Source organism: Rhamphochromis sp. 'chilingali', assembly GCF_963969265.1.
Source record: "Rhamphochromis sp. 'chilingali' genome assembly, chromosome: 11".
Lineage (NCBI taxonomy): Eukaryota > Metazoa > Chordata > Actinopteri > Cichliformes > Cichlidae > Rhamphochromis > Rhamphochromis sp. 'chilingali'.
The window spans coordinates 31,074,304-31,098,516 of NC_137938.1; the positions used below are offsets into that span (position 1 = coordinate 31,074,304).

At 39.3% G+C, this 24,213-nt stretch overlaps 2 protein-coding genes across 2 annotated transcripts; both read right to left on the reverse strand.

The window, feature by feature from the left end:
- Positions 1-12,967: 12,967 nt before the first annotated feature.
- LOC308405504 (tripartite motif-containing protein 16-like) lies at positions 12,968-14,906 on the reverse strand (the record flags this gene model as incomplete). The annotated part of the gene is made up of 1 exon (XM_080896178.1): positions 12,968-14,906. The coding sequence occupies exon 1, from the start codon at positions 14,720-14,722 to the stop codon at positions 12,968-12,970; it is 1,755 nt and encodes a 584-aa protein (XP_080752304.1). The 5' UTR covers positions 14,723-14,906.
- A 4,567-nt stretch (positions 14,907-19,473) lies between these two features.
- Positions 19,474-24,110, reverse strand: mettl6 (methyltransferase 6, methylcytidine). The gene is made up of 5 exons (XM_080897386.1): positions 23,646-24,110; positions 20,736-20,870; positions 20,413-20,583; positions 19,996-20,137; positions 19,474-19,704 (listed from the first exon to the last, which is right to left on the reverse strand). Exons 1-5 carry the CDS (start codon positions 23,934-23,936, stop codon positions 19,562-19,564), a joined length of 882 nt encoding a protein of 293 aa, XP_080753512.1. The 5' UTR covers positions 23,937-24,110; the 3' UTR covers positions 19,474-19,561.
- Positions 24,111-24,213: the final 103 nt, after the last annotated feature.

Here is a 24,213-nt window from a genome sequence, read left to right on the forward strand (position 1 = left end):
CAGTTTGTGAATATTTACCTGAGAGTGGATCCCAGCTCTTTTATCCTTCCTGAGGAAAAAAAAAGTCTTTGCTGGACTTTCTTTACCAGGTGAAATGCATTCAAAGCCAAGGTCAGATCAGCTGTGATGTCAATGCCCAGGAACTTATTGGCAACCTGTTCTGCTTGGAATTCAAGCATTCCTGTAGTCTGCAATGACCTCCTTGGTCTTGCTGGTGTTAAGGACCAGGTTGTTTGATGAACACCATTCGGTCAGGCGCTGAACCTCCTCTCTGTTGCGAGTCTCATCAACAAAGACAATGGAAAATCAAACTTGTGGAGTTATTCAGTAACGTCTTTTATAGGCCAAACATTTATAAAAATTAACATTAAAGTATATACTTAAATGTTAGTAAATTCTCCTGAATTTGTTGCAACATAATCAGCTTCCTAGAGAAGGATCAATATTTAAAATTGCCTATACTGTATATTCTATATGTTCCCTCACAGCTATCTTTGGCTCTGCTCATACACTTATTGACAGAGTGACAGCCAGCTTGCTGTCATAGATCCCAGTTCTATGACTATGGTAATATAGATAGTGTAATAGCTTTCTTAGTAAGGTAAATAGGTTCAAGGGTGCATTGTGTTCCCAAATAAATTTTTGCAAATCTGAGTTATGTTGAAGTATTAACTTGGTAAATTACTCTTACTACAATCATGATCCAAATTTGCCTCGAACAGCAGGTCTATTTAAGAGCTTTGGCTCCTATTTATGGAACATGAATGTTCTACACATTTTTCCTGATGATAATTTCACATAATCCAATAATACTGATCCACACTGTATATAATAAAGAGTCTAAGCTTCTGTGTGGTTGACACAGAGCTAACTGGCTTGTAGCTAACTGGCAAACATTTAGCAAGTTGCAGACAAGGGGAGCTATTTGTATTCTTCATTGCTGACGGGTTTTTTTTCTATGAGTCAACACCATGAGATAAAGCTGTATTTTTCCTGCATGCGAGCCACATAGAACTAAAATTCCCATGATGGTTCTTTTTTTCCCCTGAAACCAACATCCAGATATGTATACACACTCTATACCACAATGTCATGCAATCTTACTTCCCTTATGATGTCATTTCCTGTATTGAGGGTATTTTAAAAAATATCTACTATCATTGCAGTGCATTAATATGGTTGCCCATCTTCAACAGGTTTCTTTCAGTGGAAGCAATTGACTGTGTGGCATGTTAATGGCGTAAGGAAACAAATGCAGACATGTGGAGACAAGTGGAGATTAACTGAAAGTGTGCTGTTTATTTGGCTGAAGGCAGATAATACACAAGCAAAAAGGAACTGAAGGCTATAAGTTAATGAATTCCCCAAAAACTGGGAAACATGCTAGAGCTGGAAACATTGAGGCTGGGAACCACTGGGAGACTGTGGAGATCGAGAGGGGTGGACCCAGGCGCTGACAATGAATCGGAATAAGAAACAAAAACAGTCCACAGAAAACAGTGGAGCTCACGAAAACAGTTTATATATAGATCAGAGGACCGGCCCGGAAATTGACAAAGCAGGGGTCCATTACGGAGCAGGTCCGGAGGCCAAAGGCCTGTTTTACTTTTAAGGTCCATGTGTGGTATTCTGTTTTGCTTCCTCCCTGTGATCATTTTAATTATTTACAAAGGCGTGATGTTATGTGGTAAAGATAAGATATATATATATATATATATATATATATATATATATATATATATATATATATATATATATATATATATATATATATATATGCTAATTGAAATGCATTGTATCTAAAACTACATATAAATTAGTAGTTTTAAATGCAGAAACTTTATTGTCATGAATGAAATGTCATAATAGGGCATAACAGAAAGAAAGATTAATTTCCTTTTGATCTAACTTAATGGTTAATGGTTCTATTATGCTCTCTGCGTGATAGATGATAGATCAGGTGAGACATCAGTGGCACAGGCAGCATTCGGGGGGCACAGGCAGCATTCGGGGGGAAAGGCATCATTACATTACATCATTACACATTCACACAGTGTGTGAATGTGTGTGTGAATGGGTGGATGACTGGATATGTAAAGTGCTTTGGGGTCCTTAGGGACTAGTAAAGCGCTATATAAATACAGGCCATTTAGTGGCACAGGCAGCATTCGGGGGGCACAGGCATCATTGGTGGGACAGGCGGCATTGGGGGGAAAGGCATCATTGGTGGGACAGGCTGCATTGGGGGGAAAGGCATCATTGGTGGGACAGGCTGCATTGGGGGGAAAGGCATCATTGGTGGCACAGGCGGCATTGGGGGGACAGGAGGCATTGGGGGGACAGGCATCATTGATGGCACAGGCAGAGGGTTGCACTGCAGTGGGCGGCACAATTCTTTCACTGAAAAACACCATAGAACACAATGCATTTTGTCATCAATATCATGTCACATTTAATGTTCATGTTCAGCTAAAATTGTTATGCATAGGACACTCACAAAGCAGAAACTCCAGCAACACTTGAGGGAAGATGACCAACTTTAATAATTGACCTACGCGTTTCGGCTTGTGGCCTTCATCAGGGTCAAGCCGAAACGCGTTGGTCAATTATTAAAGTTGTTCATCTTCCCTCAAGTGTTGCTGGAGTTCCTGCTTTGTGAATTATTTCATCTTCTCCATGCACCTTGGAAGCAGGTGAAGTTGTGCCAGAAAAGTTTTTTTGCTGCGATGCATAGGACACTGCAACTTAAAATTTGATAATTTTGCCTTTGTGTGACTCAAAGCCTTGCAGTAAAGGTCTGATCACTGAACTTTTTCTTCAGTGTAACACCATATTAACATCAAACTGCAATGTGCTACTCATGGATGATAAATGAGCCAGAAAAACACTTTGAATGTCTGATTACTTTTTAAAATGCAAATTTACACTCTTACTTTCTGAATTTGAACCTTTCCACCAGTTTTCAAAGACTGGTGGAAAGAGACATTTCAATTTATCCCCTGTGGATCTGAATTAATTCAGTTCATTTCAATTCATTTTTATTTATACAGCATCAAATCACAACAACAGTCGTCTCAAGGTGCTTTATATTGTAAGGTAGACCCTACATTTACATAAATCCCTACCTTATTGTGGTGGAGAGGAGTATGCGCCCTATTGATCCAAGAAGCTATGTTTTTGAGGTCAATTTGCCCTTGTAGTGTCCCAAGAAAAATTTGTTCTAGATGAAGTGTACTAAGTGGAATTCTCAAGACCCTTATTGAAGGTAAACCAATGTACCATAACATCTTGCCTGGATAGGGGTTACCAGGGCCTTAATACTGGAACTAGGCCTGGGCAAGAGGCTCATTGGTGAGCATTGGGTAGTTGGCCCCTAGGCCATGGAGCCTGGCAAGGCTCAGCCTGAATGAGCCACATGGGCCAATCCTTCCTGTGAACACACTACCAACAGGGCAGAGATGATGATGATACTACTACTACTACTACTACTACTACTACTACTAATAATAATAATAATAATAATAATAATAACAATAATAATAATAATAATAAAAATAATAATAATAATACATTTTATTTAAAAGCACCTTTCAAAACACCCAAGGACACTGTGCAGAGTAAATAAGACAAGCATAAAAACAGGAAATAAACACAATAAAAGGCAGAATTCTTGGTGGTCTGATGCCAAATTGCTGAAACTGGCTTTAGGTACATGGAATGTAAGTTCTCTGAACTAGTGTTTGAGACCAAGTGATAGCAGTTGGATATAGTATAGCACACCATAAAACACACTGGGGGATCTAGAACCAGTCTCTGGAGAGGGGTTGAACTCTGTTCCACTCTGGAGCTGCCCTTGGTGAAAGGCAACAAGTAGGGGTGGGTATACTTGTTCAGCATCTATGTGCTGGAGTTTCCCAAGTGGATAAGAGGGTTGGCCTGCTCAACCTGAATCCGAACGGTGTTTTGTTGCCGGACTTCTTTGACAACCATGCTTTGTCAAAAACAAATACTATATATATATTTACATAAGTGCATGTGGCACCAGGGCACCATAAAAGCGAAGGTCGTTTTTGTAATCGTATTACCAAATCTTCGTCCACATGTTCTGGACACAAGGGTGAAGAGCAGAGCTGGAGTTGGATCAAGTGGGCATCTTTAGGGGGATTTCACTTCTCAGCTACTTTTACACTACCTTTTGCTGGAGCTTGGTCCGCACTTCCATCAATAATTCAATCATTCAATCATTCTCGATGGATCTTGGATTCTGCTAGTGCTGCTCATTCAGTTTTTAATTTTTATGGACAGAATCGGTCACAGAATGTCATCTTTGATTTTTGCAGATGATGTTGTTCTGTTCAGTACTTTGGGGTACGTTCACCAGGTGGGGAGAGTTGAATGGGAAATTGACAGATGTATTAGACCCTTGTCTGCAGTAATACAGATACTGTATCGGTCTGTAGTAGTGAAGACAGAGCTTAGTATAAAGACAAAGCTTTTGATTTACTGGTCCATTTATGTCCCAGCCTTCACTTATGGTTATGACCTTTGGGTAATGACTGAAAGAATGAGATCAAAAATACAATACAACACAGTGGAAATTAGCTTTCCCGAAGGGCGACTGGGCTCAGCCTTAGAGCAGCTTGGCTAATTGGGCAAACCTCAGAGTAGAGCAGCTGGAGAGATTATATCAGATTATGTCTGGCTTGGGAATGCCATAGTGTGACCAAAGAAGAGCTGGAGGAGATGGAGGCCAGGGCATCGCTGAATCATGTTACTAGCATAGATTGCAAAATTTAACTTTGTTTATTTAATTCACTTACCCCTGTCTAGTTCGGACTGAAGATCCCTTATCTGAACTTGTTGACTGATGATATTGTCATTACACATCCTCTTCTGTTCAGTTAGGTGTCTATTGGTGGCCTTTAGCTCATTGTTCTTCTTCTCCAGTTGTTTTTTCTCTTGAATGAGTTGTGTTTCATGTCGATACAGCTGGCTGTTTTCTTCAAGCAGTCTTTCGTTATATTGATTCAGCCGATCATTCGCTTCAGTAAGTTGTTTTTTCTCCTGAAGCAACTGGTCTCTCTCTAAGAGTACAGCTGAGATGTCATCAGGTGACAATAGGGTGATATTGCACGTTGAATTGTTTTTTGAGCCACCTGAAGTCCCATCTAGAAGAGGAATTCAATTAAATGTTTGTAATTAATTACATGTTATACATTGCCTTGCTACTCAGTGTTATGGGAAACGCATTTGCATTCAGGTGGGGGCTAATTTAACACTGTTCTTTCTGAAACGTCATCCAGGACTCATAGTCTTCGAAACTAATTAAAGGGTGTTAGCTGATTGAATTTAACGAAGTCAATAAGGAAAAATAATGTAGTTAACTTGAAGATAGCATCAGATTGTGTAGCCCACTACAATCAGTCAGTAGAACTCCAGTCAATGTTTGCTGTGTTTTTATATTTAATGTGATCTAAGGGGTATGCTACAAGTGTAGCTCAACACAACCAGACTTTTTTGTGTTTCTTGTGTTTGCTGCCTTGACAAAACCTAAAGCTCCAGCCAAAGATAACGGCTATTTCTATGATGTTTATCGACTTTCTCTGTTTCTGCCGTATATTCTGTGTGCGCTCAAATAAGAACAGGTGTTTTGTAAGTGATTTGATTCTTCTTCTGCACAAAATGATTCCTTTGCTACTTCTCCAATCAGACATTAGAACGTGATAATGATGATGGGATTTAGTGCAGAGTGGTAAGATAAAAACTTTAACTGAAGTTAATTATTTTATTGCTCAGTGTTGCTGTTTATTTCTAAGGTGATGGCTGCAGATTAGTGCTCTAAAACCTAACACTGGATACATTTAGACATTTTAATGTCTAAAGAATAACATTTCTAACATTTATAAATATAAATAACATTTATACATGTTATTCTTCCATAGCTTAATAAAGGAGACTTTTTTTTAGCTGACAAACTAAGATGGGAATCACTTTTCAGCAGATTGAACTGAAATCAATTTTATTAACTTGGCATGTGCTCGTAGTGCTTCCAGCTAATTTTAGACTCAGACATGGAACATAACCTACTCCCAGTCAGGTTATGTGTTTTAAGCAGGTTTCCACAGTAATTTAGTCAAGTAAAAAGAAAGTGACCCTAATGATACAGAAAACTCCTACTTTAAACACAACATCGCTCATTAAGCCATCAATCTGGGTTTGTAGTACATTTCTGTGGAAGGTGTGGGCTGATACGCACCAGCTTGGAGCCAGATATAAACATTAACAGCAGACTGGATGATGCACAGCAGACCAAAGCTGATTCCAACCAACTTTAAGATTATTGCTCCTCCTACGGGTAGGCAAAAACACACATATACAATTCAAAAAGATTCTGTTATTAGCATTATAAAAAAAAGAGTAAATGTTACTTTTCAATATTTTTTTTGAAGTTATTAAATCAAATTATGCAATCCATGTCTTGCCTGCACAATTTATTCATTCATTTTAAAAAAAAAACTGTGTGCCTTTGAAGTCCTGTGGTGATTCTTTACTTGTTAGGGCCTGGGCAACATTTAGCTATTTAGCATTATGTTTGATTATAATTTTATGGTCTACTGTCTTCCTTTTTTTGTTCATCTTTTTCTTCTTGGGTTTTCACTTCCAGGAGGACATCACCCTTTCATTTTTGTTAAATAGATTTATAGTTGTTTATTGTCTTCCTTCCCTCAACCAGTCACAACAGATGGCCACCACTCCCTGAGCCTGGTTCCTTCCTGTTAAAAAAAGAGTTTTTTCTTCCCACTGTCGCCAAAGCGCTTGCTCATAAGGGGTCATATGCAGAGGTCTCGCACTCCAGGCCTCAAGGGCCAGTGTCCTGCAGGTTTTAGATATCACCCTAGGTTGACACTCCTGAATCAAATGATTAGTTCATGCCTCTGGAGAAATTCAAGACGTGTGGAGGTAATTTAGCCATTTAAATCAGCTATGTTAGATCAAGGACATATTTAAAACCTGCTGGACACCAGCCCTTGAGGCCTGGAGTTCCCCCACCCCTGATCTAAATGTTTTATGACTGTACTCACCAAAAAAGAAAAAGGTAAAATGAAGTTTTTCCAAAAGAAATTACATTCTCAAAGACTCAGAGAAAGTCAAAGACTTCTACTTCCTCAAAACATTATTATTATTATTATTATTACTACCCTTAATTCATTTTTCTGCATTACAAATTTAACTTAAAAAAAAACACGCTGCACAAAATATGCTGGTGAAATAAATATTTCACTGGCTGGGTTTGGAAAAACACAAACCAGAACTTTTTAGTGGCATTTGGAATTTAAGGAATCCTAAATGTATTACAAGCATATAGAAAATCTATGCACTTCAAATAAGCACAGACACACATTTAGTACATTTAGTAAACTACATAGTTATTTTTGTCTTTTAGAGATGGAGCAAGACAAAAGAAACTTGTAAAGAATGATTATAAACTGCTTATTTGAAGTAAAATGTAACTTCTATAAATTACAGCAATGACAGAAATGGTTGACATAAACAAAACAAAGTTTAATTATTAAAGATTTAGACCTGACTGATTGTCTCTGGTCCTCGCTCTCCTACCAACAGATGAATTGACATAGTGCCGTAGTTCCATTCTTCTTTATTGACAGTCTTGAACCGATGTTCAGCGAACGTGTTCTGGCTTGTAAATTGTGACTGTAATAGTTTCTAAAGTAGTTAGTTCCTTGATTTGTTCAAAGGGGAGGGTAAATTCATCATTTCCTTTCGTGGCCAAGTGATTTGAGACTAAAATTAACAATGAGGAGTAAATGTGACATCATCACTTGCTTTTCATTTTGCTTTGACTTTTTCAGAGGGGCAACTTATTGTTTTAGCTTGTTTTGTATTGCTTAAAAAATGTTAAAATTTACCAAAGTGAAAGCTTTGAAAACAATGTTCCGTCATAACATTTACTCTACCATCATCGGTAGCACGTGAAAGAACCTTACACAACCACAACAACCTGGCACCTCCTCCTTATGCTGGTCACCAGTTTGGTCCCATACTGCTGTGAGATGGTATCCAATTCTTCAACCAGCATTAAGCACAAGTCTGCCAGTATAGCTGTGCTGGTCGCTCTTGCACAAAAGTCAAGCACAAGCTGATCCCACAAGTTAGCACGGGACTAAATGCAGTATTTATTTTACTCTCAAATTCTGGAGGTAGTCAGTGGTAAATCCTGCTTTGTTGGGGCAATGTTGCCATTTTGGAGGATAGAGTTTCTCTGGTTGAGGAAATGCCATATCCCATCTCAGTATTTCTGTGGATTGAGATCCAGTGATGACAAGCCTTGTTTTTGGTGGAGATGAGAAAAGCTGTTACCCTATCGGTATAGCAGTCAGCATGGCGCTCTCCGTGTCTTTTCCACGTTTTAAACCTGCGATCCAACTGCCATAGGCCGTATCTGGACTCATTGCTCAACACAACATTGATCAACATGTTCAGGTTTCAGTGCACATGTTGCCGACACCAGGGCAAATGAGCGTGATGGTGTAGGGCAGTCATTGCAGGCCTCCTGGCAGCCATGTGAGACCAGAGACTGGCTGTGTGCACTCTGTTCTGGATTGTCTGGGTAGAAAGCTCAAAAATCCTCCCAATTTTCATCTGATAGTAAGTTGTTTTTGACAGCATTGTAGATATTTATTTAGCTATACAAATAATGATATTTTCTAATTCTTCGGCCATGAATAAATGAAGAAAAAGGGAAGACGTCATTTAGATTGCAGTAAGCTGCAGGAGGCTGTCAGCATAAACAAAACACAAGGCAGTATGTTTTCATGTAGTAAAAGTAGTGGAAGCAGATTTCTGTGTCAATGCGCGTGTGTGTGTGTGTGTGTGTGTGTGTGTGTGTGTGTGTGTGTGTGTGTGTGTGTGTGTGTGTGTGTGTCCTTTCCTTTCTGCAAAAGTCATTGCATGCCATTACTCTGTATCACACTGTCATGCGATTTTACTTCCCTATGAGTTCATGAACTACACTGTTGGTATTTAAAGCCCTTAATGTTGTCCTGCTATATATACACATCTATATATAATGTTAATATATAGATGTAATTTATGCACGTTTTTACCAAGCCTAGTGTTTATTTGCTTTTTGTTAAATAGATTTATAGTTGTTTATTGTCTTCCTTCCCTCAACCAGTCACAACAGATGGCCACCACTCCCTGAGCCTGGTTCCACCAGAGGTTTCTTCCTGTTAGAAAAAAAAAGAGTTTTTTCTTCCCACTGTCGCCAAAGTGCTTGCTCATAAGGGGTCATATGCAGAGGTCTCGCACTCCAGGCCTCTTGGGCTGGTGTCCTGCAGGTTTTAGATATCACCCTGGGTTGACACACCTGAATCAAATGAATAGTTCATTGCCTCTGGAGAAATTCAAGACATGTGGAGGTAATTTAGCCATTTAAATCAGCTGTGTTAGATCAAGGACATATCAGGAAGAAAATATAGAAAGAACAGATGCTCCTTTTGGATTAAAACTGTTTCTGAAAACATGAAAAACACATTTTACTAAACTGTTCATATAATTTTCTTAACATCCAACCTTTTGCTGTGTGATGTGGAACATGAGGGTAAATACTCACTTCCTCTAATACAGTTTAGGCCCTTTTTAAATCTGTCTCTCACATCTGACCAAAAATATTGGAAGTAAAAGAGTAATAATAGAAAGTAGCAAAATTATCATTAATTGTGACATGTAAGACAACATGGATAACATGTAAGGTATTTTACAGCATAATTTCAACATAGAACAGAATATTTACTTTTTCAAATCAGTGTTTGTTTATTCATCACTCAAATTATGATGTAAAATGAGTAACAGAAGCAAGACTATAATATGCATATATTTCAAACCCCAAACCAAAGTTGTTACAGTTATGACGCTATATGTCATCTGAAGTAACCTAATCCATACTTAGTATTTTAAAACTGCAAAACTAGTATTTACTAACATGAACTGAGGTGAATTGCCACAGTGGTTTTCCGACTGTTGCCTAAAAATATTTAAATGCAAACAGCCCCATCTAGGGAGCACATGTGCTCAGTACAACTATTAACTTGCACAAAGCCGTACAAATAGGTTTGTTTCTTTAAAATGTATAATACCTTCCTATTGGTGAGCAATTCATTTTTCCAAGAAGTCTTGTGGAGGACTGATTGAGATTAATTGTGTCTTTATTTTTTATAGATTATTAGGTAATAGTTTTTTTGTTGTTGTTTGGCCCAACCCTGCTTGAGTTTAGATTGGGAGACATGTGGCCATAAAATAAAATAAATCTTAACAGGCCTTCATTTCAAAAAGTAAACATTTTTTACTGATTGAATAATTACTTAGAAACCTGCAGACATATGAGTATAAAACAATGTGCGGGGGCAGTTGTATACACGATAATTGGTGCCTGATATCAGTCACCTCTTAGTTCAGTGCCTCCCACTCCCCACCAGTTTTAACCAGTTAAATAGATACACAGTCTCATATAAAACCATGTGAACTGTTAGTAGATGTTATTCTCTTCTGGGAAGTTGGCTGCTAACAATACATAGTGATTTCATTTCAGGCTAACATATTATTTGGGATACAATGATATGCCTAGAGTTATATTACTGGAGCTTGCTGGAGGCAACTCTGTACAGTCCACAGCCACCATGGTGATTCACAGATAATGTGGGAAGGTTTGGATCTTGGGCTGTTACTTCATGCTTCCACATTGTCATCACTAAGCTCATTAGTTACTTATTGCCTAAATAAGATAAGCCAGGTTTTATTCTTGCTGTCACACTAATATCAGAGCCATGACTATGGTGGTTTAAATAATGTGATTCAAATGGTTTTATAATGATGCCATGTTATATTCAAACAGTAACTGAGAACCAACTTTTCTGAGTTGTTTTAGGCAATTTTCACTTTAAAATATGTGTAACTGCCTGATGAAACTAATAGGAAATAAAAAGTGTCTGAATCATTATGAGCTAGCCCACATATTGGTAAAAGTACATGGATGCTGATTTTCTGGTAGCAGCAGAATCCTTTATCTTACCCTCTGTGGATACAGGACTGTTGTATGCAGTGGATCTGGAAAAGGTATAGAGAATAGAATAGCTCTTTATTTTCACTGTTACAAGAACAATGAAAGGCAGTTTGGCATCTCTCCATGTGTGTGAAATACACAATAGCGTAAGTATTTAAACAATAACACAAACAAATGTACATTTACACAAGAAAGATATGTGCAAGTTATACACACATACACATACACACACGCGTACATATGGATATACCCAGTATTCTTCTATACAGTATTCTTCACTAAGATTTATGTACATCTACTTCTACTAAAAATGAGATCTACTAGCTTGAATATTCTGACTGGCTTGGCCATCAAAGAATATCTCATTTCTTTGCTTTGAGAAACACTTGGGCTTGTTACGACCCAGCTCAAAGCCGCAACATAAAAAAGGAGACGAATGCCAGAGTATGGGTGAGAAGAGGGTTTTATCTTAAAATGGAAAACCAGGTTGGCTAAAATGGCTAATGCCACCAAGGCAAAGACAAGTGAGCTCCCTGGGAAGCTTGCCTCAGGTATGCTTTTATCCACACCTGACTAGGTGTGGCCAATTAGGACCAGCTGAACACACTGAGCAGATTAGAGGCTGCAGAGGGACGTAACAGGCTGCTTTAGTAGTATGGATTGGGTCATATCCATTTACAATGTGAAGTGCTGTCTGACTGTACACTACTTCTATCAACAATTTGCTTGAAATCATGAGTTGTTCTATTTCTTCCCCACACTTTTCTCTTCCATCAGTCTGGTGCAAGTTATTCTTGGTTTCAACTGACTTATAGTTCAGTCTTTGCAGTGCGATCCCCAGTGAAAAAATAAAAACAAAACAATTAGTCACAATTAAGATGGTGCAGGGAGTTGCCCCTGACAACACAGACAGGGGCAAGACAGTCTGAATTTTAACTGTAGTGCTCAGTAAAAGTGAAAGCTGCATTCAAGGCAACAAAAAAGTGTTTTTTCAACAGAGTGCAAAGAGAGGCAGTAGGTTTGTGGTGGTCAGAACGAATGCAGATAGTCACACATAGCTGAGCACGGAGTTGCATATCCTCCACCCACGCATCTGCAAACACACTCACACATTGCAGCCAGTGGTGTTCATGCATCTTATGTGAAACCTATAACCTAGTCTGCCATTTGTGCTGTGGTCCTCGTGTTCATCTTTGGTGATTCCTGCTGTTGTATCTTATCTACAATGTCATGGTTTACTGGCTTTGCAGTGGTGCTGTTGATGACTTTTCCGCTGTTGTTTGCTCAGGAGACAGGTTAGTAAACAATTTTTAATTTTTTTTCTCTAAATTTTATTTTCTTGATAACGGATGGTGTCATCGCCAGAAAATCTATCTCAATAAAACCATACATGATACGTCATTTCTAATTATACTCCTACATTAAGCCAAGAAAATCATCTAAATATAAGAATATGTATGTAGACATATCCGTGGCAGTATAACCTTGTTACAATCAAATGTGTGTTAATAACAGCTTGTAGTCTGACCATTAACCGTACTTGAAAGTGAGGCTTAAAGGTTTTGGGAATAATAGAAAATGTTACAGTATGTGAAATATTTATTCTAATCTTTTCACTGACTTAATACCAAAGAAGCATCACTCATAAACATAAAGCCTGAGTGTATCACTGCTTACAACATAATATTGACCTTCAGTATTTGACATCATCGATACATTTATACTAACCTTTTGTTTTTACACTGGATTTAAAAAGTGACCAGAACAAAGTGAGGAGTAACACCCCCCAAAAAACTCAGTGTCAATATGATATAATAGGCATTAAGGGGTTACAGAATGCAATGCACAGGTCAAATCTCCTTTTTTCACGTAATTAAAAGCAGTATCTTATCCATCAACCTCTTTTGACCAAGTTGACTTTAGTTTACACAACTTAGCAGTGTCTCCAGCCCAGTAAACCGAGACTCCGGCGTATAGCGGCTGACTGAATTTGGTTTGGACTTTGTGAAGGAGAATCATTTCTTCAGAAATGCCGTAGAATGACAGCGTACCGGCCCTGTGATCCAGGAACACCCCAATTTTGGGCATCTGAGAGCCTGAGAGTAAAGTTTTCATATTGTTATGTCTGAAATAGTAATTAAAGTCAAAACATCCTAATGCCCAAGACTTGTCGTTGTTTCCAAATCCACTCTCATCCCCAGTTCTGCTAATGTCCTTGTATGCAACAGCTACTAAAATTCCCCCACCGCTTCTCTCAACCTCCCAGTAACAACACCCAGTCAGACTCTCTTTGCTGAGGCCTTGAAGCCAGTGAGTGAATCTGTCTGGGTGACAGTCATATATTTGCTTTTCTCTCATCACTGTTGCTTTTGTGTTGCCTTCAGATAATGATATCCACGGGTTGACAGTCTGGGGATCCAACGTGATTTTACGAGAATATTGTAGGAATTCTTCTCTTGTCTCTGGCTCTGGGATTGGCAGTAAAACATCCACTTCAGTCACTTTTAGTGAGATTTTTGGCCATTCCTCATTTAGAACATTTTCCAGCTTACCTCTGATCTCTGACAAAGCCTCTGTCACATGCTCAAAGTACAGGGGAGGATGGACATCTGAGCTGGGCAAGTCTGTGGACTCACTTAAATGTGACAGTGAAGGGTAATTAAGTAGAAACTGGATGTGGTCATCAGTATTTGAGAGCAGCTCTAGTTCCGCATCCTTCACCCACAACTCAGCAATTTCCTGCTCCAGTTTCTCCTTTAACTCTGTAACTCGATTAACTTCAGCTTTCTGCCGGAATCTGATTTGTTCATTTAAAGCAGAGCTCATTTTCTCAACAAGACAAACTAGTTCTGTGAAGATCTTTTTGCTGTCGTTCACTATTTTATCTGCAGAGAAATTGATGGCCTCAATCTCCTCCTGAAGAACTTTCAGATCTTTTTCTCTGTTCTGAATTCTCATCTGGATTTTTCCCCGACTCACCCCAAGCTTCATCTGCTTATGGTTTCTTTCTGCTTTAGCTGAGACTGTGTCGTGATTTTTGTGTTCATCAACAGAGCACAAAAAGCAGATGGCCTGCTGGTCAGTGCGACAAAAGATCTTCATCACCTCATCATGATGAGAGCAAAATTTCTCCTGTAGATTTTTTAGCGGTTCAACCAATTTGTGCTTTTCAAAGGCAGAGGATTCGTAGTGAGGCTGAAGGTGGAGCTCACAGTAGGAGATCCGGCACACCAAACATGACTTGAGGGCTTTCAGCTTTTTGTCAGTGCAGAAATCACAGGCTACATCTCCAGGCTTGGCATAGCAGTGATCAGCTGGAGCAAACTGAAGTCTTGTTTTCTTCAGGGCTTCAACCAAATCAGCAAACATGGCACTTTTCACCAAGTCTGGCTTTGGTGCAAAGGTCTGTTTGCAGTGAGGGCAGCTGTAGCTTTTATTATGTTCCTCTTCAGTCCAGCGGCTTTCAATACAATTCATGCAGTAGCTGTGCCCACAGGGAATGGTCACTGGCTCCTTAAGTAAATCCAAACATATGGAACAGCAGAGCTTTTCTTGGTCTAGCTCCATCGCCATTTCACTTGATAATACATTTGAATATAACTCCGATAGGGAAAAGGGTGTGGTAGTCAGCTTACACAACATTCCAGTAAGAGGAGTGGTTTATTAGAAGAGGAATGGTGCTTCGAGTCCCTATTTTCTCAGTGAAAGTTGCATGACCTCATAAGTCTTTTTAGCGGTAGCAGAAAAAAAATATGTCTAGATATCAGGTATTTCAAAGATACAGTTTCACTTTTCTTGATTTATTTCTGTTAGAAAAAGTAAGCAATTCAAGGAAGAATGAAATATAACCACAATTTATCTGACAATTGCTGATCTGTTATTTTGTTATGAAGAAAACCTAGACATCTAGTTTTTACTCTTGCTGTAAAAACATAAGCAATAATATTTTCATTAGTAATCCTTAAAACTGCAGATAGCAGTAGAAAAAATAAATGCACTGTTTGATCGACAAAGCACAGCAGTGAGTAAACTTCCAGGCAGCTGTCAGGAAATTCAACCTGCCACAACATGGGTGGTGTCGTTTTTGAGAGTGTCCTGACCTATAATGTCCTGATAATGAGAAGCAGTAGCTCTGGGGCTCACAAAAAGGCCCTTCATAGAGTTAATATAACTGTAGAGAAAACAACACACATACCTGCTCCGAACAATATCAGAACATCCTGCTGTCTCTGGAAAACAACAAACATCATAAAAGACCCATCACACCCAGTTTACCATCTCTTTGAACAGCTCCCATTGGGCAGATGATATTTTAACACACACCAGTAGCACTGACTTTAAGTGACTCAAAAATGATTTGGGAATTCAATTTATTTTCATGAAGTGAGATATTAACACTGGGCTTTTTTTATGTTCTAGATAATTTAGAAGTCCGCTACCTACAGAAGACATTCACTCCGTCTATAGGCTCATCAGTCACACTAACTTGTGAGGCACATTACGACTTCGAATCGTGTGGTGTGGTGCATGTTGTGTGGCATGATGTCACCAGTGGAAGTGTTGAGCTAATTAACCCCAAAAAGTACTTCACAACAGTGAGTGAGACAATCTCTGAAGGGAAAAGACGCAGACTGGTTGTGACAGAGATCCTCAACGTGACACCAAAGGACGCCGGTATCTTTCAGTGCAAGGCTATGTGTACAGCAAGTGGAGAGACAGCCATGGGCCATTTGATCACTGTTGATGTCAAAGGTATTTTCATGATCAGAGTCACTAAATATGTCATTATTATTTTTGAACTTTGATTATAACAATCTACTCCTCAGTACGGCTTTGTATTTGAGGAGTTGAAATATTTGTAATTTTTTAACTTTGTGGGAAGGCGGGGAGATAAACTCAGTTTCTACCACATATGGATTTGATGTCTCATTCTGCTGTTCTGTCTGTTCTTTTACAGATCAGTGACTGAGGCAGCTGTTTTGTTGGGATGGATACTTTGATGAATATTGTTCAAAAAGCATTTCGAGAACACCTCTTTGCTCTGATTTGGCTGAATGAAGTAAATGGATCAAACATATTTTTCACCATTTTTTTTATATCACAGCAACAAATGATTTTTTTTTTTTACAAATTTAATGTTTCATCATAGAGTATAACTGCTTCAGTTGCATATTAAAGATTTATCGTATCACTACGACTCCTCTGTCTGTAATCTCTTTAATATACAGTAGTAGTAGTCCCAAAGCAGCTACTTTTTTATTTTTGTGTCATTTAGAATAGGGGAGGCTAATATTATAATACAAATCAATTTTACTTTGTATATATTAGGTTGTATTTTACTAGTGCTGTGAATTTTGGACTAATCTAAGGGAACATTAAAAATACATTGAGAAAGAATAAAGAAATATGTTGCTAAACTGACCTAAGTAAATGCAGTTCTTTCTGGATATCAGATTCTGTCATCATTGCCAGAATAATTTGGTGTGGAAACTGAAATTAAACAAAACGCAGTTTGGACGAACAAATTAATAACAATCAAGCGTTAAAATTGCACTTGGAAGCCATGCTGTGCACACATGTTGAGAGTGAAAGCAGAGAAGGAAAGAAACCCAGGCTGCTGCAATGTGGAGAGATTCAGTGGAACAAACAGACCTTTAAGTACGTGCTGGTTTGACTGTGTCGGTGCAGTAGCTGGTTGCAAAAAAGGTGTGAAAAGCCACAGCAACCATCACCAGGTTAAAAAAAAATATCAAGGTTGGAACTTGCCTCTATCTCTCAGACCACAATGTCATCATCAAAATTCATACATACTCACAATTTTATTTATTTTTAAAAACCACACACTAGAGAGCACGTAGCCACGGCAGAAATAATTAACCTGAATTGGGATATATGATGATTAATAAATCATAAAGAAAGAAAATGTAATAAAAAAATAAAACTCAACAATACAAATAATCCCCACAAAATATAGCAGAAATACTAATAAAACATTAATTTCTCCAACAGAATTAGTTAGTTGTATTTATTTTACTGATCAAAATCATTCATCATATTTTATTTAATGGTTGTAAAAAAAAAACATAACAACCTAGAATAAACTGGTACGAGCATCTTTAACTGTCTTGGCACTTTCATTTCTCGCTCGAAGCTCGAAGAAGCCAAACCACGGGACAGGAAACTGTATCAACTGCATTGTACTGCTTTGAAGTCAGTCTTAAAGCAGCGTGCATGGTCAGATTAAATAGGGCACCTCGCTTAACATATCACCGCATCTCACTAATCACAATTTTCAACATTTTTAAGGGTGACTGAGCTGTTATTTCATGAAAAAAAATTGTTACGTAGAACTGAAGCAAATGGCAATTTCTCAGGAATGAAACTAATTTTAATTTCGTTACATTTTTGGTAACCACAACTTTTCTTCCAGAACCACAGAAAACGTTTTCAGAATCAGAATATTACATTGTGTCATTAATTAAACAACACAATCTTCATGATCGTAATCTAGAACTAGTCCAGCTTAACTAATTAGCAAATTATGAAATTACTGTCATGAAAATGAATATTTGTTCATGTTTAAAAGCATACATGAAATGTTTAAACAATATAGCCCAAGATTGAATTATGTTTTAATATAAATATTTATTATTTTAATCTTTACCCACATCCCATTCACTCAAATAATTGTCATTTTGGATTATTTTATTTGACTACATTAAATTTTACAGGGATTTATGCAATTTTGATACTCACTGTGCTTTCTAAAGCCGCCCAAAATCTTTTACTTTTCACCACTGGATAACATATAAAATCTGAAAATGGTAATTTCATATCTGTGACATGAAACACTGTGATGCCAATAAATCGCACTGTGTCAAACACCAAATTATATTTCTGTTTTGAGAGGCACAACAAATCTTTAATGTGTTCTAAACTGGGAAAGTCAGTGGGCGACACAGCTGCTGAACAGGAAGCCACATTTAGTGCATGTTGCAAGTAGCTTGACAGGCCCTAAACCGATTCACCACAGTGGTCTTTTTTAGCAGAATGTACAGTACGATGAAGGCAAACATGCATGAATGCAAAACTTAACTAAACTGCATTCACATATAAAAGCTCTTATATTTGTTGTTAAATCGAAACAACGGCAAACATGTTGATCTTGGGAGCAGCTTATGGTACTGTAGTAAGGGCAGTTCTCTTTTAGGCCTTTGTGTGTCACAGTTGTTACGACTGTGCTCGTAATCATGTGTGAATTTGAGTGTCCAAAAGACCTTTTCCAGTGCGATCAATTTAAATATTTTATCAACTAAATTGTTTAATGTGGAGTCCTCCAAATGTGTACAGGGAAGAAAAAATTAAATAATTTTCTTGTCATTATTTTTTTGTTATTGTGTTTTCTCCATTAAATAGATTTTTAATTTATGCATTTTTAGTAGCCTGTGTTACTGTTAGTCTTTGAATTGATTGCTACTCAGAAATCAAAGGAGGAAATAAAATGTCTTCACAATAAATATTTAGATTCAAAGGTTGTTCACACACTTGCTCATCTAGTTTTTCATATAGACTGAAATGTCTTAATCTACAAGTTGAAAAAACATTACAGAATAATAATTTATAATTCATAGATAATTTAATTATCTATTTTGTATTTACGCTTTGGGCAATGTGGATGTCTTAGAGAAGAAACCTTTAAGGCTGCTAGGATGACAAAATCTGTTTCTATACAATGAACATTCAGTGACATCTGCCAGGGAAGACGTTTTCATTGAATCGTCTGAAGGAGAGATAGTTAAGATAGTTTTAAAAAAAGGCTCAAAATTTAGCATGTTTATTCTTAAACGTGGAAATATCCATACATCCACCACAGGCATTCATGGCCCATAAAATGTGACCCTCAAACAGAATGAGAGGCTTTGCTTTTTCATCCTAAACAATTTTTTAAAATTTCACAGAAAAAAGTGGGAAATTATAAAACACAGATTACCATGTCCTCTCACAGTATATGTGGGAAAATAATAAAATACATTTATTTAAAAAAATAAATTTTTAAATGATGACTTGAACTCAATATTAGGGGAATGAAGGGCAAGAAAGTCATAATTCTATTAGCAATCATATCACTGGTTTATATTTAAAGTGTTTCTCAGAACGGTATCACAAACTGTGAACGTTGTTTTTTTAAAAAAAGTGACTTCAAACTGTTCACACTTAAACAACCATGTTTAATGCCTTTTCTTTCCCGTGAAAAAAATCCAATCAAATCCCTTTAGATGTTGGCAGCAGAGCTTTTCTGGGAGCCTTCCTCAGGTGGTTTGGTCAGCAGATAGCAGGAGTACATATGCTAAGTTACCTTGATGGCCCAATTTCCATTCTGGTAAAGTTTTGGCACACCTTTTACTGTCCAGTTTTCATCTGACATTTCAGTGCTATGTTTTGCCAAACCTCTGTAGATCTGTGAGACGACAAACGCAAAGTTCAGCTCTCTGGTTTCATAAATTTGCTCTGCAGGAACACTCTGGGTACACAAAGTCCCTCCTTCTTGTTGACAGTCTCTCTAAGAACATAGTCATTAGAAACGCACTTGAAGCCCGTCTTCTCAAACAGCTCAGCCAGGAACTCTGAGGGCAGTTATAAAAAAGAAAGAAAAAGGTTTAGAGATTTTCTGATGCGTCATAAAAAGATGAAATGCATAAATTGAGCCTTCTCTACTTGAAAAGGTTATCTCAACAATGAGTGACCAAGGAAGGAGAGGTCAATGTTGTTGCATATGAATGTGCTGATATTCTGAAATAAAAGGTCTGAAGCCTCAATTCACACATTTCTAAACCGGTAATATATATCTATCTAATTATAGAGATAAGCTAAGTTAGTATCAACAAAAAATAACTTCCTTAAAATAAACTACTGACCTTTAGAGAAAAAGTAGGACCTAGTTCCATCTTGCCGTACATAGAAGTTCTCTCCCAGCTTATTTCCGGGTTTAAATCGGAGCATGGCATGGTCATAAAGTCCGTAGTCCCTGAAGAGGATAAATCCCCCAGGCTTCAAAACCTTAAGATCACATGCAAATCACATTAAACTATTTCAATCTGACTAATGTGGCACATTAAAAGCATATCTAGAAATTAACCACCAAATACATCATCAGATTAAAGGCTTCTTTCAATCAAACATTTCGTTTTATCCACATTATGAGTACAGAAAGCAAGTCCTTGTGTAGTTCCAGTAGGAGAGAACTCTCCCACCTATCATTTCATTTAAACTATACAAGCTGTTGGGAGTACAGACTTATACTAAATCTATCCACACGCCATCTCTGCTCTCACCCTGCTAATGTTCTCCAAAACCAGCTTCATTTTGTCAGGATGGACAGCTGACAGGACGAAGATGAGTGTGATGACATCCACACTGCTTTCTGGCACATTTTCCATCAGGTCATCTTTAGTTAAATCACACTGGAAGGCACAACAGCGGTCGGGGCAGTACAGAGGGTTTTGCTGTTAACACAAAGAAAACAAAGGAAAGAATGTTTTTTTTTTTACAAAATTCAGTGGGGTTTTTTCTTTTTGTTGATTCCAAGATTCTCAGGTTAAAATGTCTGAATCCATTGAATGTAAAGTAGTATTACAGCTTCACTAATAGAGCTTACTCTGACAAATTCAACAGCTCGTGGTGAGAAGTCACAGGCATAAACAAAGATGTTGAGGTCATCCTCGAGCAGAGGGAAGATGCAGTTTCCAACACCACAGCCTGCCTCCAGCAGCACCAACTTCTGGGACTCAAACTGCAAGCCAGATGAGACAAAGATAAATTTAAAATAGCCACAAACAAATGTAGTATCTAAGGTAAAAACAGACTTTGTACAATCAAACAAGCTTGAAAAAAATCAGTATTTGGTATGACCACTGTTATTCCTCAACACAGCCGGAACTCTCTTAAGTAAGCTTTCTTGTAATTTCTTCAAGTGGCCTCCAGGAATAGTTCTCCATGCTTCCTTGGGTGTTTATTGTCTTATGTAGTCTGGAAGATGAGTGGATGGTGGGGTGGGTGCAGTTTTCTCTGTGGTGGGGTTGGGTGGAATGTCCCGGGCTCTGTGGGGCCGGGAGGCGCTGCTGCACTGGGCCCCGGTCTGGCGGGTCGCGGAGTATGGGGGTGCCTACTGGGGTCAGCGGGGGAGCTGGCCCCAGGGAGGGGTCACTTGCCCCTCCCTTCCTTCCCTCCCCATCTCCAGCTGCCTCCCTCTTCCCGCTCCACCACAACCACCCACACATGCAGGACCTTGGAGTAGGGGTATGTCACCAGGGTGCAGAGGAGGCTACCCCCCCCCCTCTGTCCCCTTCTGGCTGCCTCTGCCTCAATTTTATCCCACAACTTAGACATTCACATTACTCACACTCTCATTACACATACATATAGGATCTTGGGGGTGGGCACGATACACGGAATCCAAAGTACCATCAGGGTGTACACCTCACCCCTGGCGTCGTTGCCCACCTCTCAATTTTAAATAGACGTAGACATTGAGGGCCAGCAGGAGGGACCATGCGCTTACCTGCTGCTCTCTGGCAGGTAGCTCCATGCCCTCCTGGGTTTTAAATGCACCTTAGAACACACATGCATCAACACTACAATGAGCGGGTGGAGGGAGGTTTGGAGTCTTCTCTCACCCCCGTTCTCTGCGGCCTGCTGGAGCGGGGGGGCTAGGAGGAGGAGTTGGCCGTCCGACTGGGGTCTGGAGTGTGGGGCCTCCCTGCTGCTGCGGAGTCGGGGCAGTCTGCCTCTCCCCACCGCAGGGAAAAGGGTAACACCACCTGGGTCTGGGTGCAGTTCCCCCCTCCAGGGGCAAGGGTACCTAGACCCGGTTTGTAGAGTACGCTTGGGGAGTGTGATCGTGTGTACAGCGTCTCTTTATGTCTGTCTCCACATTGGTTGAGTGTGGAGTAAGTGCATATGAGAGCATGAGGGTGGGAACGGATGTTTGTGTCTGTGTGTGCCTGTATTTCTGTGTCGATATGTCAGGTTGGGTATCAGACGCCACCTCTCTGGGGACATCTCAGGCCCTCCAAGGTTTGGAGGCCTATCTCCCCCTACCACCACTTCCCCTGCCAGTGGTGGACTCCCTCAGACATCGGTGCGTTGGTGGTTCTTTGTGTCCGGGGATGGGCGTCCAGGTACACACCGGCTCACTCCTTGGCGGCCGCTTATCGGGGCCTGGAGCCTGGGGCTCGCTCGGGCCACTTCGGAGGTGGGGTGCCCCCGGCCTCTCGGCCTGGGGCTCGGTCACTCAGGCACGGCTGGCTGCCGGCGGAGCTCACGGGCGCGTCACTGCAACTCCCCCTGGCTTCTGCTCCGCGACTGCTGAGTGAGCCCTCATCTGGGACTCTCCTCAGCTCTTTCTGGGACAGTGGCGCGGCTGCCCCTCTGTTGGTCTTCCTTGGTCTCTTGTGTTCTGGGGGCCTCTTGATGTCTGGAGTTTTGATCTCCTCCATACCTGCTTCATGCCCTGGAGGACGGGGCTGTGGCCCCCCCACACCCTCTAGCAGATCATTACATGAAGGAACCTTTAAAAAAAAACAAAAAAACAAGCGTGTCCATGCTCACAGGTGTACACACGGGTGATCACACCCACAAACTACACCCTTTTTGGCTCCTACCTCAAAGCATACTGTGTTCTGTTGATCTTATGTGCTGCACAATAATGTTTAATATTTAGTATTTACTGTCATATTCCCATATATCATTGTGATGTTGTTTATTCTATTACTCTTGTTCTCTTCTGCTTGTTTTCTTTTTCTTTCTCAGCAGGTGATCCAGGTGATTGATATATGCATTTTTTTTTCTCTGCCCATTCTGTTGGTTTTTGTCTTTTGCCCTTCTCCCCCGTCCCTCTTCTCAGCTGTTTCTCTTTCCTTCTTTCTTTCTCCCCTTCTTTCCCCCAGTCAAGTCTGTCCCGTATTCAGTAAGTGAAAATAAAATAAACAATAAAAGGTGAATCAAATGGACCATTACGGCAAGGCTGGGATGGTCAATTTGGTAAAGTAAATCCGTTGGGCATCTTTCTTTGCCTTTAGACAACAATTCTGATGGCAAAAGAGCCAAACGGGACAGGCAAAAAAAAAAAAAAAAAATAGCCACAAACACAAAGTATTAGTCTACTCATGTCTCTCAACTCAGCTTAATGATTTTTAATAGTGAAACTCCAAAAACTCACTTAAAAACTTTTACAATATCCTTTATGCTAAATTACTGTTGAAAGTTGCAAGCTTTTAACTGACCTCTAAATATCAGCTCTAGAGAAAAGCATTTACTTTATTAGGTGGTAATTAAGTAAAATCAGAAACTACACAGCTGATAATGTCAAGTCATGGCCTGTGAAGCCTCAATTTTCCTTTAGGGTGTCCATTGTATACATTAAAATCAGTACATTTTTTATCTATTTCACACAATACCACATGCATGGCAGTCATACAACTCAAATATTTCAAAACATACAGATGTTATGTTTAATATCCTGTAAATGAACCTCCTCTGGTGTGGTCTGTTGTAAATATTTCCTCACCTCTCGGCATGCCTTGAGCTCTTCAAATTCCCTGGTGGTCCAGTGTCTATCCTTGAAGAAATTTGTTGTGTTTCTTTTGTAAAACAAGTCCCAGTTTTTCTGCGCTTCTTTCTCCAGCTTCATCTGTTTGAAGTCAGATACCAGAGCCCGCTCACCGTTCAGTCTTTCCTGCTCCCCCAGAGTTAAAATCCTGGCAGTGGGGGTGTTCGCTTGGTCTTTCGGCTCCTCTTCTTTTCCAGGATGTGTACAGTTAATATCACCACTCAAAACCCCACTTTCTGACAATGCCATGATAAACTGCCACAAAGTGTCTCCACGTTCTGTTTATACTCGCTTATGAAAAATAGACTTTTCAAACATGCTAACCCCCAATTAACTGATTTAGAGTTTTATTTTAAAACAAATTTGAGGGTAGCCGTACTTTTTCCACATTTAATGCATCCATGTTGTCCGTTAACTAAATGATGTCGTGTGGTCTTTACTACTTAATTCCGTTTCTCATCGAGTGGCGCGTTTTCTATAATTACTCGTTACTGACTAAATTAAAGCACTGAAAATATTTTCATAG

Excerpts from the sequence above, each read along its gene's own strand:
- mettl6 (XM_080897386.1), bottom strand. The coding sequence starts at position 23,936 with ATGGCATTGTCAGAAAGTGGGGTTTTGAGTGGTGATATTAACTGTACA. Across the intron at positions 20,584-20,735 it reads GAGCTGTTGAATTTGTCAGA|CAAAACCCTCTGTACTGCCC; the intron begins GTAAGCTCTATT and ends TTGTGTTAACAG. Across the intron at positions 20,138-20,412 it reads TTTTGGAGAACATTAGCAGG|GTTTTGAAGCCTGGGGGATT; the intron begins GTGAGAGCAGAG and ends TGTGATCTTAAG.